The sequence below is a fragment of the Cupressus sempervirens genome, chromosome 1 (assembly GCF_028749045.1).
Source record: "Cupressus sempervirens isolate cs-2001-9-10 chromosome 1, ASM2874904v1, whole genome shotgun sequence".
Taxonomy (NCBI): domain Eukaryota; kingdom Viridiplantae; phylum Streptophyta; class Pinopsida; order Cupressales; family Cupressaceae; genus Cupressus; species Cupressus sempervirens.
The window spans coordinates 2,369,580-2,386,687 of NC_143118.1; the positions used below are offsets into that span (position 1 = coordinate 2,369,580).

At 37.6% G+C, this 17,108-nt stretch overlaps 1 protein-coding gene across 4 annotated transcripts in view; it reads right to left on the reverse strand.

Annotated features, from left to right (window-relative positions):
- Positions 1 to 16,838, reverse strand: part of LOC149575840 (putative histidine kinase 4) — a 158,643-nt gene extending 141,805 nt beyond the window's left edge. For all 4 annotated transcript variants that reach the window (XM_089815724.1, XM_089815722.1, XM_089815726.1 and 1 more), the window contains exons 1-3: positions 14,281 to 16,838; positions 13,040 to 14,089; positions 11,854 to 11,970 (exon numbers count right to left, since the gene is read on the reverse strand). In XM_089815724.1, the coding sequence (XP_089671850.1) occupies positions 11,854 to 11,970; positions 13,040 to 14,089; positions 14,281 to 14,655 (1,542 nt within the window). In that variant the 5' untranslated portion in view covers positions 14,656 to 16,838. The remainder of the gene's footprint in view (positions 1 to 11,853; positions 11,971 to 13,039; positions 14,090 to 14,280) is intronic.
- Between the last annotated feature and the right edge of the window lie 270 nt (positions 16,839 to 17,108).

Sequence of the window (17,108 nt, forward strand, 5' to 3'; positions counted from 1 at the left end):
TAACAAGAGGAAGGCTGAGCATCCGAAAAAGGAGGATGCAGTTATACAAGATGAAATAAAGGATGATATGATGCAAGAATTCAGAAGTTTGACTCCTGAAGAGGGAAGGAGAATGATCAAATCATCTGGAGTTTTGCTTTTGCCAAATTGGGATATCGCAGATGCCATGGCTTTTAACACTGTCACCAAGAAGCTAAATGTTGAGGAAAAGGTGAAAAGGGGACTTAGAGGTGCTAAGTTTAGTGAAGATCATGTTGCTTTAGTAATTTAGTCTCTAAGAAGAGGATCAAGAGCCAGTTTTTCTCAATCTAATGATACTGGATTGGTTGGAAATTTGATTGTTAAGAGGGTAGAAGATACTTCAAATGATGAGGCTGCAGAATTCAATGTTGAAACAGCTAACCTCACATTAGCCACTGCCAGAAAGGAGAAAAGACAAAAATTGGAATTGCAAGAAAAGTATGAATAGGTTCTAGATGCTTACAACAAGGAAGTACAGAAGAGGATTGAGCTTGAAAATAAGATAGTGGGGTATAAAAGACAATCTAGCAAACCCAGGATTACTTATTCCCCTCGTCCTCTAATTGCACCCTTCAACACAACTCCTCTAAGAGAAATACAAGGAACCCCATAGGGGATCCAAGCATGTACAGCTGAAGAGCTCGAAGAAGAAAGGTATAAAATATGGTCATTACATGTGGAGCTAGGTGTTCAATATGAAAATAAATTAAGAAACTCCATTATGTATTTGGTAGAGAGGATAGGCTGGCCTGCCTTTTATGATAAGTTGTCAGAACTAATGGAAGTATGGAATGAGTTAAAAAGTAATGATGATACTTTAAAACCAATTGTGAAAAAGTGGAATAATAGGGATGGTGACATAACATTTTTGTGTTGTTCAGTTATCAATCTCTCTTGTGAACAGGTAGAGAAAACTTTTGATATAACAAGTGGCTTATCTAATTTTGATAATGACAGAGTTATGTTACAAACGAGAATTATTAATTATTTTTCAAAATATCTTGGTAAGAGTTTTGACTTGTTCCCTCATGGACTTGAGGCTATGGATAAACTAAAAGACAAAGCAGAATGGGCTAAAGAGCTGGATGAATTAATGTGTACCAAATTGAATAAAGTCATCAATGAAAAGAGCCACATATGGTTTGCCAAAATAACTGAAGAAGTTGTTCAAGCGCAAATATTCTTTGATTCTTTCAAAAAGGAGTTTGATGAAATCAAGAAATTGGGAGAAGATGTTGTGAAGAAACAATGGGAAATATTGAATTTTAATTGGTCATATGACTCGTTGTTCAACAAATGGATGGCAGATCTTGCCCAATCAAATCAATTGATAGCTGAGGAAACCGATGAAAGTGGTGTGGACCTAGATGAATTACAAATAAAAGATGCACTAGAGGAAAGAAAAGAAGATCAACCGGTTGCAGAAACTGAGGCAATTAGTCAAACTGATGATGTGGCAGCAGAAAAACCAATTGTAACTATTGGCTTGTCAGTTCATGATTACTTGAAGGGAGATCCACGAGTTGTATCAAGTTTCCAAATATTAGAACTGGACACCTCATATACAAATCAAGTTGTCCCACAGTTGGAAAAGCAACAGCAACAAAATCCTACAACAGAAATGGCCCCACAAATAGAAGATTTATGATGTAGACATTTTGTTGCACAAATTTTTGTCTTGTTATGACAGTAACCTTTTGTTTGTAATATATTTTTGTCTTAAGGGCAGCTGTCATTCTTCTCTAAAGCCTGAAACTTGTTGCCTCTCATGATATATAAATGAGATCCCAAGGCTATAGAAAGCGTCCGATTTTTGTATAATTTTTGAGTCTTAGGATATTTTTGTAGTCGGTCCAGTAGTCTCTGTGTTAAGTTTCGATGTATTCATCTTTGCATATCTAAGAGTAATGAGAACATGGAAGGATTAAGTGTCTAGTCTTGAGTTATTTTGAACTCGATGCCAGTAATGTGTTATTTTCAAAGAAAATAAATACAAAGGAAGGTTCTACAAATATCTATGTCTCTAAATTATGTCTCCTATTTCATATATCTGAAGATTTGAGAGTGAATGAATAATGTTCTTTCATTTCAATGCAGCTTGGATGGGTTGTATGTCTATTCATTGATTGTTCTTAATTCAAGGAATTAAATAAATGCTTTCAATGAATTGATAGGTCTTCTAAGTGTATGGGAGGATATTCATAAGAAGAGAATTTAGAGTTAACTATTGATAGTTTCAGTTGTAAGGCAATTGGATTGATCAAGTTTTACTGGTGTGATTTTCTCTGTACCAATGGATAAGGCACTAATCACTACATAGAATGCAAATTGTTGAGTTCATGGGGTTGCATAGAGCACAAATATAAATCAAATCAATCTTTACTTTCTTGTATGAAGAGTTAAACTGTTGGTCAGCACTTATTTTCAATAATCCCTTGTATGTCATTATTAGCTATTGTTGTCAAGGATTATCTGAAAAGTATAGAAGAATTGTGACCATTTTTCTACTGTAAGGAACATATGTTGAAGTCAAGAACCATAAATCAATTGTATGTCCAGATACCCCTTAGGTGCACCCACCTTGGTTTTGCAGAACCTAAAGAGTAGAGAATCCATGTGATTTTGTTGAAGTTGGGTCTAGATATGAAGTTTTCTTAATTGATTATAGGAAGTTGCTAACCCTTAGATCAAGTTTCATCTTCAAAATTCTGGTATCAAGTGTTTTGTTGCTTGGTAGTTTTTTCAAACACCAACAACCAGTTCTTCCCGTGTGCTTGATAGCCAGTTACCCGTTGATCCCGTGTGCCTGAAGCCAATTACCTGTTGGTCCCATGTGCCTAATAGCCAGTTACACATTGGTCCCGTGTGCCTGATAGACAAACCTGATGGTCATACGGTATAGCTGAATGGAGTGAAACAATGATGTACAAATTGTTTGGGGTGGGCAGTACGATAGCTTTTGGGAGGTCATACGGTGATTGCAAGGAGGCTTGTATTGTGGTTTTTGCATTGTACGGTATGAAGGATGTATGGTGGTGTTGGGTCATATGGTATGTAGGTTGTAAGGTGGTGGTAAGGAAAGGTCGTGCAGTCAGGTGTGCAAGTCATACAATTGTGTTGGGAGATGTATAGAGGGAGTTTATGGAGGGATGAGGTGGAGTACGGAATGAGGCAGAGTCATCGTCCGTACCGTAGGAGGGGGGAAGTTGGCAGATGGTGGACAGATGGGAAATGCTCAGTCATGCAATACATAAACTTATAATTCCAAATTTATTAGATAACACCAAACAAGAATGGAGATTGAACACACATAACCTTCAATTAATATTTGCCACGAGATGGTGCTCCGATTTGCTCAAACAAAGTATTACATGCAACGGAAGAGGGTGAGGATTGAATCCCACCGAAACCGGACAAGCCGAGTAGGGAAGATCTTTCACTTTCGAAATGGCGAACAATAGAGAATCCCAATAGGAATTTGCAGTACAAAAGAAATATAATCCAAATCACCTACCTACAAGCCGTGTAGGGAAGATCTTTCACTTTCGAAATGGCAAACAATAGAGAATCCCAACAGGAATTCACAGTACAAAAGAAATATAATCCAAATCACCTACCTACAAGCCGTGCTTAAATACCCATCAAGGAAACCTTTCCAAGGGTGTACAAAGATAGCCAACAGCCACACTTACCTATAGAAAATTAAATAGAATGGCTCTGAAATATATTAAATCAATCGGGACAACAAATACACATATTATTAACTTGGGCCCCCACTTAATTAATTAAAGTAACTAATTAAAGGTCCTTTTATTATATTATTTAAATCTTAGGACCAATTAATTAATTAATTAAATTGAATTATTACATTCAAATTTGGAGACATGACAGTTGATGTGCACATTCGTTCTTTTGTCTAAGATAGAGTGGAAGCCTTTGGTGAAGATGAAGTGGAATGCAGATATTTCTTTTGGCATCAAAGTGTGGGACACACTTTTCTATCTACATGCATCTAGCATGGATTTTGTGGACCTGATATTTTGCATGGTTAGGGATATGTTTGAGGCATATTGGTGGACCTTGTCCTACGTGTGCATAATGTTTAGAGTGATCGTGTTGGAGTTAGAGCCATTTTGGTGGCTATTGGTAACGTGTTCCTAATCTACTAGCAGACTTTGGAGATTGTTTTCGTAAGCTTCAATCCATGGGATTTGGCTTATGCACTCTTACACTTGGTTCGTTGGATGGCACGTGGACCTATGCCTAAGGCCACGTACTTTTATGTTGGAGTTAGTTATGAATTGTAAATTTGGGGCTTATCTTAAGTATTTATTAATCATATTAGTTAGGCCGACTTGTGGCTTGAGTGTGTATTTAACATGAAAGTTTATTTAATGTAACTTGCTAGGCCGACCTGTGGCTTGGTTTAGTATAAGTAGAGGGTCTAGTGATGTCTTGAGTCATTGAGTTCAGCATGGAGTAGCTATGAGGAGCGAAGTTTAGTAGAGCTAGTAGCTAAGTGGGCTTGGGAAAACAAGAAGGTTGCTTGGTGGTTTGTGAGCACAAGTTTAGATTCTTCTTGGGGTTCTCTACTAGATTATGAGTCCGAGCTAGCTAGGTTATGGATCTTGCGAGGTCTTTCTGAACTGTAATTCTAATTGCTGATGTATTTGGCCATAACCTAGAAGGCCTTACAGACGGGCATGTTGGCTATAAATCTTATGATTCTATTATAAGAATTGGTGTTGTTTGGATCTAAACCTTTGTGTTATTGTTTATATTTTGTTGTGTGGTTACTTGTTGGGGTCTTGGTCATCTCCTTTGGGGATGCACCCACCTTGCACTGAATCAAGAATGAGGATGAGATTACTCCTAATGATTATCATACCTCCTCATTCGATGTTAGGCCAATAACTACAAAGCAAGACTGAGGAGTTGAGAGGCAATACAGATGCCATAGAAGAAAGAATGTGTAGGCTGGCAAAAGAAAATGATGAGATAGAAACAGAAATGATGTTGAAGGAGATCACAAACAAATATGTCATTCCAGTGAGGCATGAGATTGCAATACTTATCCCATATGTCCCTACTTCCCAAGTTTCTCATTGTGCTTGCAACATAGTAAACAAATGGGCAAGTGACATTAGAGAGCGAGTAAAGACTTTTCTTACAAAAATGGTTTGAACACATGAAAAGACCTTCATAGTTGTAGAAAAGGTACGAGGATTAGAGGAAATGTGGATGGGATTTCAGCCCATCAAACAGAAGGCCATTCCTCATCTCAAGGCATTGAGTGCTATCCCCACATCTATATAGATACAACGGGGAGTTATTGACAGAGGGAGCACTTATGCCTTCGGCTATTGGTATCTCTCATTGATTACTACGAACACTAAGGATGAGCATACGCATGCAAAATGCTGTAATATTGAGTATCTTATCTTAGGAATATGCTTGAAGGTCCTTATTGCAATCAAGGTGTTGCTTGATCTTGATTTTGATGCTTCTAGCGAGTTAGATTTGGAATAGTTAATAGAGAGGTTGTAATCAATTTATTTCATAGGCACAGATTCTTTTGAGGAGAGTCGCTTGAATGGCTTCCTCTCACTCATGTTCCCTACTATGTTTTACAATGTCAATCTTCGGACCAGGATAACAAATTAGACACATGCATGGAACAATTGGTGGTGAGATGTAGCATAACAACCTTCATAGTATTGATATGGAGGAACTCAGTGAAATTTTGCTCAAGTTCCTTGATTTTTCTATAAGGGAGAAGGAGAAGGAAGTATGCATCTTGGATGATGACTATTACGATAATAGATAAGCTTCTATTATTAGTTAATGGTTATCTATTTGTAATCTGTTGTAAATATTAGAATGTTTCTAATATTAATTAATTTGTAGTTATCTTTTAGCTTTCTTTTAGCTAGAATAGAATGTTTCTATTCGTTACAATCATTTCCTAAGGAAACATCATTTTATTCGTTTGTATATATTGAACTCTCGGTCTCTATTAATATTAAGCAAGTATTTTACCAATTACATTATAATATGATATTAGAGCCAATTCTTTGAATTTTTCGAAAGTATCAAAGCAATATTTTTCGAAATTATTTTCTATGATATCTACTTTCTACGGCCATTTTTCTGCAACTACTGTTTGTTTTCTCTGCACATTTTTTGTCTTTTTTTGTGGTTTTTTTTGCAGCAAGGTCGTTTTTGTTCTAAACCCTAATTTTTTGTATCAGATCAAGAAAACATTTACAAATTCTTGGTGGGTTTTTCGAGATCTCAACAGGGTTGTCTTCTTTTTTGGGTGCCTTGATTTTCAAGCCAACGGATCCAAAACCAAAAACATATTCTTTCTAGGTTTTTTGAGCTCTCTTTCAAGAGTACCCCTTCAAATTTTTTGGGTCTTCCATTTTTTGCCTTGAAGTATGTGCCTTCACAAATTTTTACATTTTTTCATTGAAAATGTGCTATGACATTTTTGACTAATATTCTACTTGAGAGCAATTCAAAATTCAATGGTCGAAATTATGGCACTTGAAAGCAACGGATAATAGCAACTTTTGAATATCGGAATACTAATCAGATTGTTCTAAGTGTTACATAGTGTCCGACAACCCTTGGTACTAATCTAACACGTGGGATCTGAATAATCGCAAGGTGGTGATGCTTCTCAAATTATCTGTAGTTGGTGATTAGCTCTCTTAAATTCCATCCGGCAAGACTACCAAGATATGGGCACATCTCAAGAATCTTGATGAGACTTCTAACTAAAGCAAAGCTTTCTTTTAGAAGAACACTCTGTTTTCTATTATCATGGATGAGCGAACATTGCTCCAAGCTCACCTGAATAGGATTCAAGAAATTCGTGATCAGTTGTTTGCCACTAGTTGCAAAGGAAGAGGACATTATGGTTATCACTCTCCATAACTTACCCCAGTCCTAGGAACATTTTATCGACTCTCAACATCACGTCTTCTGGTGTTGATCTGAAGTTCATAGATGTTTGCACACTTTTGCTTCAACAAGATCAGTGGAAACAACAGTTCGGTAGCAGTTCCAGCCTCACCTCCATAGAGGAAGCCTTTGTTGCTAAATCCTTTCAGAAGGATAAAGGCAAGTATCAGTAGAAGTCCTCTGCTCCAGCTTTGAAAGACTCTCAGAAGAACATTCAATGCAACTATTGCCACAAGTTTGGTCATATGAAGGTTGAATGTCGAAAACACTTAGCTACCCAATCTAAGCAATTAGATTCGCAGCCCAAAGTGAATAGTGCAAAGCACACTAAGTAGACAGAATCTATCTTTTATGCCTTTGTGACTAAAAGACTACAGATCATGTGAAGTCGTCTACCTGGTACATTGATTCAGGTGCTTCTCATCATTTCACCCACCGCAGAGATTGGTTTACTAACTACCAGCCTTATTAAGATTCTGTTATTTTTGGTGATGAAGAAAAGTACACCGTTGTTGGCAAAGGCAACATTCAGATTCAATCTACTAGGAGGAACATTCCAAGGATGGAACTAAATCTACTCTCAATCAATCAGTTGTTGCGACATTCTCCACAATTGGATGTCACCTTCAGTTTATATCAAACCATCACTGATATAGCGACTCAATCTATTGCTACAGTGGGTCTTGAGTATCATGGTCTTTTCCAACTTACTGATTCTAGTAATTCTCAGGACTTAGTTATGGCTGCTCCGCAATCTTCTATTAGCACACTTTGGCATCAATGGTATGGGCACTTAAATGTGCATTATCTCTCTCAGCTTGCTCGGGAAGAGCTTGACCTCAATTTGCTAGAGATTCAGACTCAACAGCTTGGAGTTTGTGATGCATGCTAGGTTGGGAAGTAACATTGCACACCTTTCACCAATGGCAATTCATGGTGAGCTTCTCAAGTACTTCAGCTTGTTCATGCCGATATCTACGGCCCTATGGCCACTCCTTCTGTTCTTGGGTCTAGGTATTTTATGTTATTTGTTGATGATTTCAGTAGAAATAAGTGGGTATATTTTCTTAAAAAGAAATCAAATGCATTTCCTATCTTTCAAAATTTTAAACCTTTATTTGAAAAAGAGTCTAGAAAATATATTATTACTCTTAGGTCAGACAATGGGGGGAATTTTGTTCTAATGAATTCTCTAGCTTCTTGGATACTCATGGCATCAAACGCCAATTAACCATACCCCACACACCACAACAAAACAGTGTAGTTGAACGTTGGAACAAAACAATCATTGAGGTGGCTCAATCCATGCTTGAATACAGACATGTTCTGAAGAAATTATAGGCAGAAGCAATTAACACTGGAGTTTATCTTTTGAACCGTTCACCCACAACGGCAGTCAAAGGTAAGACTCCAGAAGAGGCCTGGTCAGGTCACAAGCCTAGAATTAGTCACCTGAAAGTTTTTGGATCCCTTGCTTTTGTTTGGATCCCTAATGCGTCCCACACCAAGTTGGATGCCAAGAGTAAGAAACTCATGCTTGCTGGATACAGTAGTCTTCACAAAGCCTACCGCTTGATCAACATTGAGACATCTCGTCTCCTGAATAGTTGTGACGTAGTCTTTGATGAGCAATGAGGACTATTCATGTTTGTTTCTCCTATTCTAGATCCAGTAGACCAGCCTATGAAGGCTCGTGATTTGGGACATAGATTTCCATTAGGTCCAATTGATGGGAGGGCTCCAATAGCTCCTGCGGCTCCAGTTATACTAGTGATCCCTGTATAGACACCTCTAGCTTCTCCTGCAAGATCACCCATATTTGTAGATGCTTCACCCAAGTTTGATCCAGATTCTTCAAATGAGGAACTTGATCATAGAGCATCTCTTGATACTAATGTTAGGCATTCTCCTCTCTAGCCTAAGCGTTGGGCTAAGACACTTGCTGATGTTCGTGATGATGAGTTGATTAATGGGAGAACTGCTCAAAAAAAAAGCAAACCTACAAAGTCTTTTAACTTTGCTCTCATGGCCAACATTCACAGTGTGTTTGAACCTCAAACATATTCCGAGACTAAAGAAATTACAGAGTGGGAACAGGCCATGACATTTGAACACCAGAGCATGATGAAGAATAACACATGGGTCATCTCTGATCTTCTAGTAGGGAAAAAACCCATTGGCTGCAAATGGTTTACAAAATCAAATACAAATCTGATGGTACTTTGGATAAGTACAAAGCTCGCTTAGTTGCAAAGAGTTTTTCTCAGCATCAAGGCATTGATTATGACAAGACCTTGGCTCCTGCTGCAAAGATGAGCACAATCAAATTAGTCCTAGCCATGGCATCACAGTTTGGCTAGAAGGTCCATCAGATGGACGTCAAAAGTGCTTTTCTGAATGGTGACCTACAAGAAGAGATCTACATGACACAACCTCCTGGCTTCAAGGTTTCCGGTAAAGAACATCAGATTCTCAAATTAGTGAAAGCTCTCTATGGCTTGAAGCAGACCCCTAGGGCATGGTACATAAAAATTGATAAGTACCTCAATGATCAAGGCTTCTAGAGTTCTTCAGACTCAAATGTGTACATCAAGACTACTGACAGTGACATCATCCTTCTGGTTATTTATGTGGATGATTTGATTATCGCTGGCAGTTCGGCATCTTTAATTCTAGGAATCAAACAGTATTTATGCTAGTCTTTTGATATGACTGACCTTGGGCTCAGGCACTATTGCCTAGGTGTTGAGGTTTGGCAATAGTCTTTTGGTATATTTATCTCTCAATCCAAATATGACAAGGCTCTGTTAGACAAATTCCGTATATTGGCGTGGCTGGGTTTTTCCCTTCAACTGGAAGGGTTTTCCTAGGGTACTTTTGTGTGTCTCTTGTAACTGTTTTGTTCTTCCTTATTGCTGGTATCTTTATTACTGAGCAAATCTTTAACAGCTCCTACTATTTACTTTGAAAAACAGCATCATACTTTTTATATGCAACCATCAGCTTATCAGTCTTGTGCTGATAGAGAGAATAGATAGTGCACAACTATAAATGCTAGGAGGAGATAGATTGCCTAGAAATTTTCCTATGATGCAAGCTATGAGGATTTTTCTATTCTATAGGAATCTGCTCAGACCTCATATATCTATGAATGACCAAGAAAGGTAACCCAACAAAGTGCTACTTCAAAGATATTTTCAGGGAAAGGCCTCATTGATCAAAGATTGAGAACTGTTGAATTAATGACATGTGCCAAACACATTCATCTTCTGCACAGGTAGTGAACAACTTGTTAGTGAGAGAGCATCAATAACAAAGTTTGCAACACTTTTCTTTAAAGAGGTTACATGGGTACAAATGCAACGGGTTTTCATCACATGGTTTCTAGTGATCCTCCAATTCAGTATTGCTGATTTCACCCAGGAATCATATTATTCTCAGATTGAAGATTTAATGTTTATCCAACTGAAAGAAGCATTCTGAAAAATGTTATTTTGTTGTTTTAAATACCCTACAATCATGCAGCTCTGCCTATTTTCATGCCAGCTGCATAAAGGGAAAGTCATTATAAAGCTGCCGTACAAACTACAGAGTAGCATTGCAGAGTTCACTTGCTGTAAAGTTTAAAAATATTAGATTGCAGCTTTAGAGGAGGGATTTTTCCAAAAATGTGGCAGTACAAGTTTAACGGAGATTGCAGCCTTAGTGGGAGATAATTTATCACATTTCGCCAGTTTTTTCTAAGTTTTCTCTAACCAAACGTTTTGCCAGCCACTAGCAAAGTATTCAAACTCTGGTTTGCATATGTTAAGGCCTTGTATGCTATGGATTAAATTTGTTAAATCTTTGGATCTCCTAATGTAGTGTTGGGTCTGCTCCTCATTCCTCATTTGATTAGTGAAATCTGGTGGGTAAGATTCACAACAAAGGAATCACAGAATATTTAGGCATCCTTGGTGTATGGTGGAATCCATTGTCAGATAAGACATTCCAAGTTTGAATTTGCTAGTGTTGGGAGACCCTCTGTTGGGAATTACTAATTGCTGCTGAGTCATTTACTCAGTAAAAGCCTTTTTATAGGTTTCTGATATTCACCAACTTGGCATTGGCTGATAAACTGCTTTCTTTAATATCAGCACCAATCATTATCCAAATAGGATGCAAATAATTTTTATAATGAACTAAGAGGTTTGCACTAGATTGATTTCATTCAATAAATTATATAGATATTGATCAGAGAATTTCATAAAAATTGTTAATTTGCTATGAACATGGGACATTACGGTTCTTATTAAAGACTATTGGATGTGTCCACCTCAGACTAGATTAGGAGGTTGGCTCTTCAAAGTGGCATATTATTAACAACTATTTGCAACATATTTCCTGATATATTCTTCTCTTGCACAAGGTGTTTCATTAGTCTTATTGCCATTGGCATGTTTTCACTGTGTTGGTTGTTTTTTCCTCGAGTTCCCTCCATTTTCTCTCAAAATGTACTAAGTAAACCATGAGAAAATTCAATCAAAAAATAGCATTTGATATCCTCCAATGTATATGACAAGTAAGCCCCTTTAGAAAACAATTCTAGCTTTTGCAGTAAGAAGATCATTTGGAGTAACAATTGAAATATTTTCTGTTTCGAAATGGATCAGACTACATTAGCTCTAGTTAATTGCACAAACAAAGATAAACAAATATTTATCTATGGCACAAATACTATGATGCATAAGCACCTTGTTTTCCTAAATATTCGTAGTTTTGTACAAAACCAGCAATATTGTACAATGGAAACAATATTAGTTGATGGTACAGAAAAAATTAACAACTCCCAAACACTACTGAAACAGGAGTAAAGAAGCATACTTGAAGTTCAAGGGTGCTGTTCATGCTGCTTAATTCTTGCTCCATTTCCTTGCGGTCATGAACAATAGCTGCCAATGTAATTGCTACCATTGCCACCACACAAACAAACATTTGTACCTGGAGGAAAATTCTCAAGTTCATGTCTGAAAGCACTTGCAATCTACCTTCAAATTCAACTATTTAATGTTGTCTTCCACATCACATGCAATGATATCAGACAAGGTCAAACATACAACAATATCACTTTTTGTACTGTGAAACTCAAGCACTAACTAGTTACCATGAGTAGTCAAAAACTCAAGGCATGCTCGGAACACATTTTTCAAAAACCAACATAGAAAATGTGTAACATGACATGTCAGTGCAGAAGTTAAATGCAACTTCAAAAAACTTATTAAGCCTTATATGTATTTTTTAAAGTTGAACTGGTAAATCTCAGTTCAAAATTCAATCGAAGCTTTTGTTAGCAATATGAAGTTTGAACACTTGCTGACAGAAAATTCTGATAGACACTAAAATTAACTTCTTGGTAGAGATAGGGATTTCAAGAAGAAAAGGTTCTAGATTGAAAAAAAGTATTTTTGAGGTTTGGGCAACGAGCTCAGTAATTCAGACACCACGAACAAGTCTCGTTTCAATTATTGGGTGATGCATAGCACAGGAAACAAAATTAAATGGAAAGAAGGAGAATAACATCAAGTCTGATGAACACAAGGGGCCTGTGACACAACCTCACTTCTAAATAGAATTAAGCTGGGTGCTAATGTAAGAAATAAAGTTGCAATTGTTTATGGGCAACTCAGTGTGCAATCTGGAGCCACAGCAGAAAATGTTGATATATTTAGTTCACCTTGCATATGGTATTCAAGATCATGGTCAGCACGCTCAATCACAGAGACTGGTGGCTTCCTTCAGTTTACTTGCTGAAATCTTACTTAAAAATAGGTAAATGGTTTCTGTTTACAGCATACCACTTGAATTTACTGTTTCGTGCTGAAATTAAATGAATGTCTTATGGGCATCTTCTTTGCTGATTATTCTTGAAAAGTTGAAACCATGTTTTCATATACAAATGTATACAGCCAAATGCGTTCCAAAAATCAATGAACCCACATTCAAGGTTCCTTGGGTCAAGACACAACATAGACCACTTATAAGTTACAAAATGTACTTGCCAGCTCGGTACCTGCAATAATGCATGATCGTAATTGGGTCGATATAAGGGACCGTGATGTTTTGCAGTTCCTGCACTTGCAATTACAGTGACCACCACCACAGCTAGAGGCAAGCCCACACGATTGAAGCGAAATGATGCCCATATGACAACAGGAAATACCAAATAAGAAAGGCGTTGAACAAATTCACTATCATCAACACCCATATTAAAAAATATAACCATTGATAGAACTATAAGCAGGACAAAAAGTGCCATGCCCTCCATAGACCTCATAAAACATGTTTTCACTGAAAAACCACTGTTGTCTAAAAGATCATTGAATGCTTGATTTTTTGTTAAGCAACGCTCTTTTCTCTGGCATATTTCTTCCTTTCTCATATTTTCGACTTTCTTATCATGATCAAAAGAACTAAACTGAACATCTCCTGCAGAAGCGTGTACACCAATTTGAGTGGAATAATTGTGCCCATTAAACCTCCGGCATCCACTCTCCCAATGATCTGCTTCTACATTATGTGGAGTATTTGCCACAGAACTTTCAAGTTCAGAGGAACAAGAATCTTTAACTGGAGGATTCTCTTCATCAAATTCACACTCTGTCTTTAGTTTCATTAAGTTCCTTGGGTGATCACATCCTTTTCTGGGAGTTTTAAATTTGTTGCAAGAGATGCCATCAGCAGTGGTTCCATCTTGAATTTTAGCCTGAGCTAATGGTCCAACACATATATCATGATCAGTATACTCTCTCTCATGTATCACACTATCAAGGTGACCATTGGCTGTTTCTTCTTTGGTTTTACAATAACCAAGCCATGTGGCAGTCTGATGCATGAGACTACAGAAGTGAAGAATGCACGGTGTATAGCAAAGTATAGAAGACAGATCACCCAGAACCCAGGTCGGCCATACAATCAGAAAGTTATTCCACTTTGACACTCCAAAAATGGTCAAAGCAACAGCATTACATGTCCCAGAAATTGCACTCACAAGTGGAGCTACAAGGAAGAGCCAGAGAGCATCATGTAGAGTGCTAATAGTTCTAGTTCCTCTTCTTGATTCCTGCAAAATTGTAAACATAGATAAAACAAATGTAAAATATGGTCATTTTAGTTTTCACTTTTGAGTTTCTGATGGAAATGTAAGAATGGAAGTTCTGCAATTGTTCAAGTATTCCCAAAAACTGACATTGTACGCCATGCATTACCCTTGCTTCACATTCTATAAGGAGATGATCAGAACAAGCCTCTTACCTGAACAGATATGTGCATTCGACCACCTGTCAACTGGAGAGGATGATTCATTAACCATCCACAACTAATCGCCTCGAAGGATGCAGACAATCCACAGGCCAAAGATGTCAAGACATTTGAAGAAACCTTACTCGATTGAAAATACCAGGCATTGATTGCCACATTCCCAATGAATATCCCAATCCCGATTTTGTATCCAAAAATAAGAACAAAGGCAACCACAATGCCAGAAGGTGCCCATATTGGAGAAGCAGAGGATTTGACTATAGAAAGAGTGTCTGAAACTTTCCCAGTCCACAAATAAATACATGCAACAAGGAAGTTGATTCCTATCCACTTAAGAGTGCAGCCCTCAAATATCATCATTTTCAACATAGATCAATAACATTACCAGCAATAAGCAATTCATTGGATATAAATAATTGGTTGTCGATGTAAATTTTGCTGCAACATTAGAAAATGGTAGCATCTAAAATCTTGTCTTTGAGAGGTGCAAACTTAAAATGATTACCCAGTTTTGAAGACTGTAGTTCATAGACATCCCCACGGTAATTTGGTTAGCTCTATTCTGCCCTTTAACGCCATGGTGCATAAAAACAGAATTTAACGAATCTGTTTATAAAGTGTGACAATAAACTCCAGCAATTTGAATTGACTAAAGCCTTGTAGATCATCTAAAATCAACGGCCTCGAGTACTTCATTTGGCAATTTCAGCGTATATATTACATCAGGTAGTACTTATATGTTTTCGGCGCGCTTTGCTATCAACTATGCTTCCTCGTGTTAGGTTCCTCCCACGCAAGTAGTTGTTTAAAAGTACTCCAAAACTGAAATTCGACAACATGAACTCGGCATCTCTATCAACAAACCTATAATCTCAAGTGGTGTTTTAATTTCAAACCACAATCCCGAATACTCGTGCTTTCTTGCATATTTCAGGCATGTACTCACGCTAATTCCACTTTAAGGATTGCATGTCTCACTCTCCTATAATTTCGCCAAAAAACTGTGCTGCTCTTAGCATTTGTACAACAATGAAATAGGTTTCACAGTTTGATCCATTCAAAGCTGGGCAGACTAAACACAACACCCTTAAAATTCTGCGGTCACAAACAGGGCCGTATTTCCTTCAGCAGTGAGATCCAATGACAAAAATGGACTGGCCTTCTCCATAAACCAGGAACACTAACATTGCCTTAAGAAAACAACAATAGAAATGTTCTCCTCTCTCCTTAATTTCAAGAATAAAATAATTGTATTCCTCCACAAAAACCATCACAGAGATGACGCCTAACACTAGATCTACAGCAAAATTATTATAGCTCAATTTGCCACTAACTTGTAAGAATTCCGTGATCTTATATATTTTAGATAATCTGACCCCTCAATTCTTTCAATTCAAATGCCAAGCAAGTAAATTGATATCTACAAGAGAAGAATCTCATCTCAGGATGTACACGATGTCAAAAATAGCTCCAACAAGACTTAAATTTCTGTTTGAGTTAACTGAATTTGTCCTGCCGTTACCAAATTGGCATTTGAAACTCTTGCCACCATCCTAGTATCCATCAAAAGCCTCCTCAGAGCAATTTAAGATACCCGTAATCGAAAAAGCTACAGTTTATTATTCAGCGAGCAACCTTGGCCAAAATAAAAACGACCACTTTGTTCACGATATCTTTCAAATCTCAACAAGAACCGCAATTTAACTCACAATTTCCAAAAATTCGCCAAAATGGATCTCTAAAATAATGCAAGGTGACCTTCCAGTCTTCAAGATTACCGTCAAAGAATAAATTAAGTTTCACAGGTCCCTATCTTATCGTGCAATCTGTAAAGCAATTACCGAAAAAGGGAAAAAAAACTCCCACCAAAAACTATAATAAATTCCGTTAAAGCGCATTTACAAAATCTCTCATCTAAACCCTAAGCCTGCGCCAAAGAATGAACACCGTCTCATAAAGTTTCAAAAAAGGAAGATGAAGCTATTTACACGCGTTGAATTCGTATGACGCTTAACGACTCCACTGTCTGAGTGGAGGAGAATATGTGCCATAAAATATGGAAGGAAAAAAGTTTAACGTCCACCAGCCTATCACAGAGATTGCTTAAGCTGCCATTAATCCCGTCTCTCCTCATCCTCTCGACTCTACTTCGTGGGCATGGGCCCTGCATCTCCGCCCACCTTTTTACCAAAATCTCGCGCATTATTGTAAACTTTCGAAAGGGACAACACCTTTTTCCAATTTGTTGTCAGGGTAATAATTTAGTGTATGTGTAAGCCACCCTGGGGTGCATATTTTGCCGTCTGTACTTCAGGATTTTAGTTGCCAGGCACTATTTCTTTCGTCTTGGAATTTTCTTGTCGGTACCTTGACAAGGAGCATCCGAACTTGCTGCTCTGCATGCGCAAGTTTCCGGACAGTTGTAAAGCGGGGAAGAATGTATACTGCAATTGTCTTTCCTCCGCGTCACCATAGACTGACGTCAATTTTGGTCAGAGCTTCCATTTGTTGAGCATTACCAGAATTTTTTAAACGCCTTTCAACTGCAGCTATCATGCCTACGCGCCGGGTCTTGACGGGTATAATTCAATAATATCACGTGACTCCATGAGCAATGATTTATCAGAATTTTAATATAATCTATCTTTGCTAGTCCTTGTCGGTATTGTGTTTTAATAAAACGTTTGGTTACACGAAAAAGCGGATAGGAATAGGGTTTCGAGGGCCAAAATCTAGTTAGGAGGAAAAAAAGGTGTTTGGATTATCAAATGCGGAATCCGGGTTTTGCTTCAAAAATGGAAGAAACATTTTCTAACAAATAG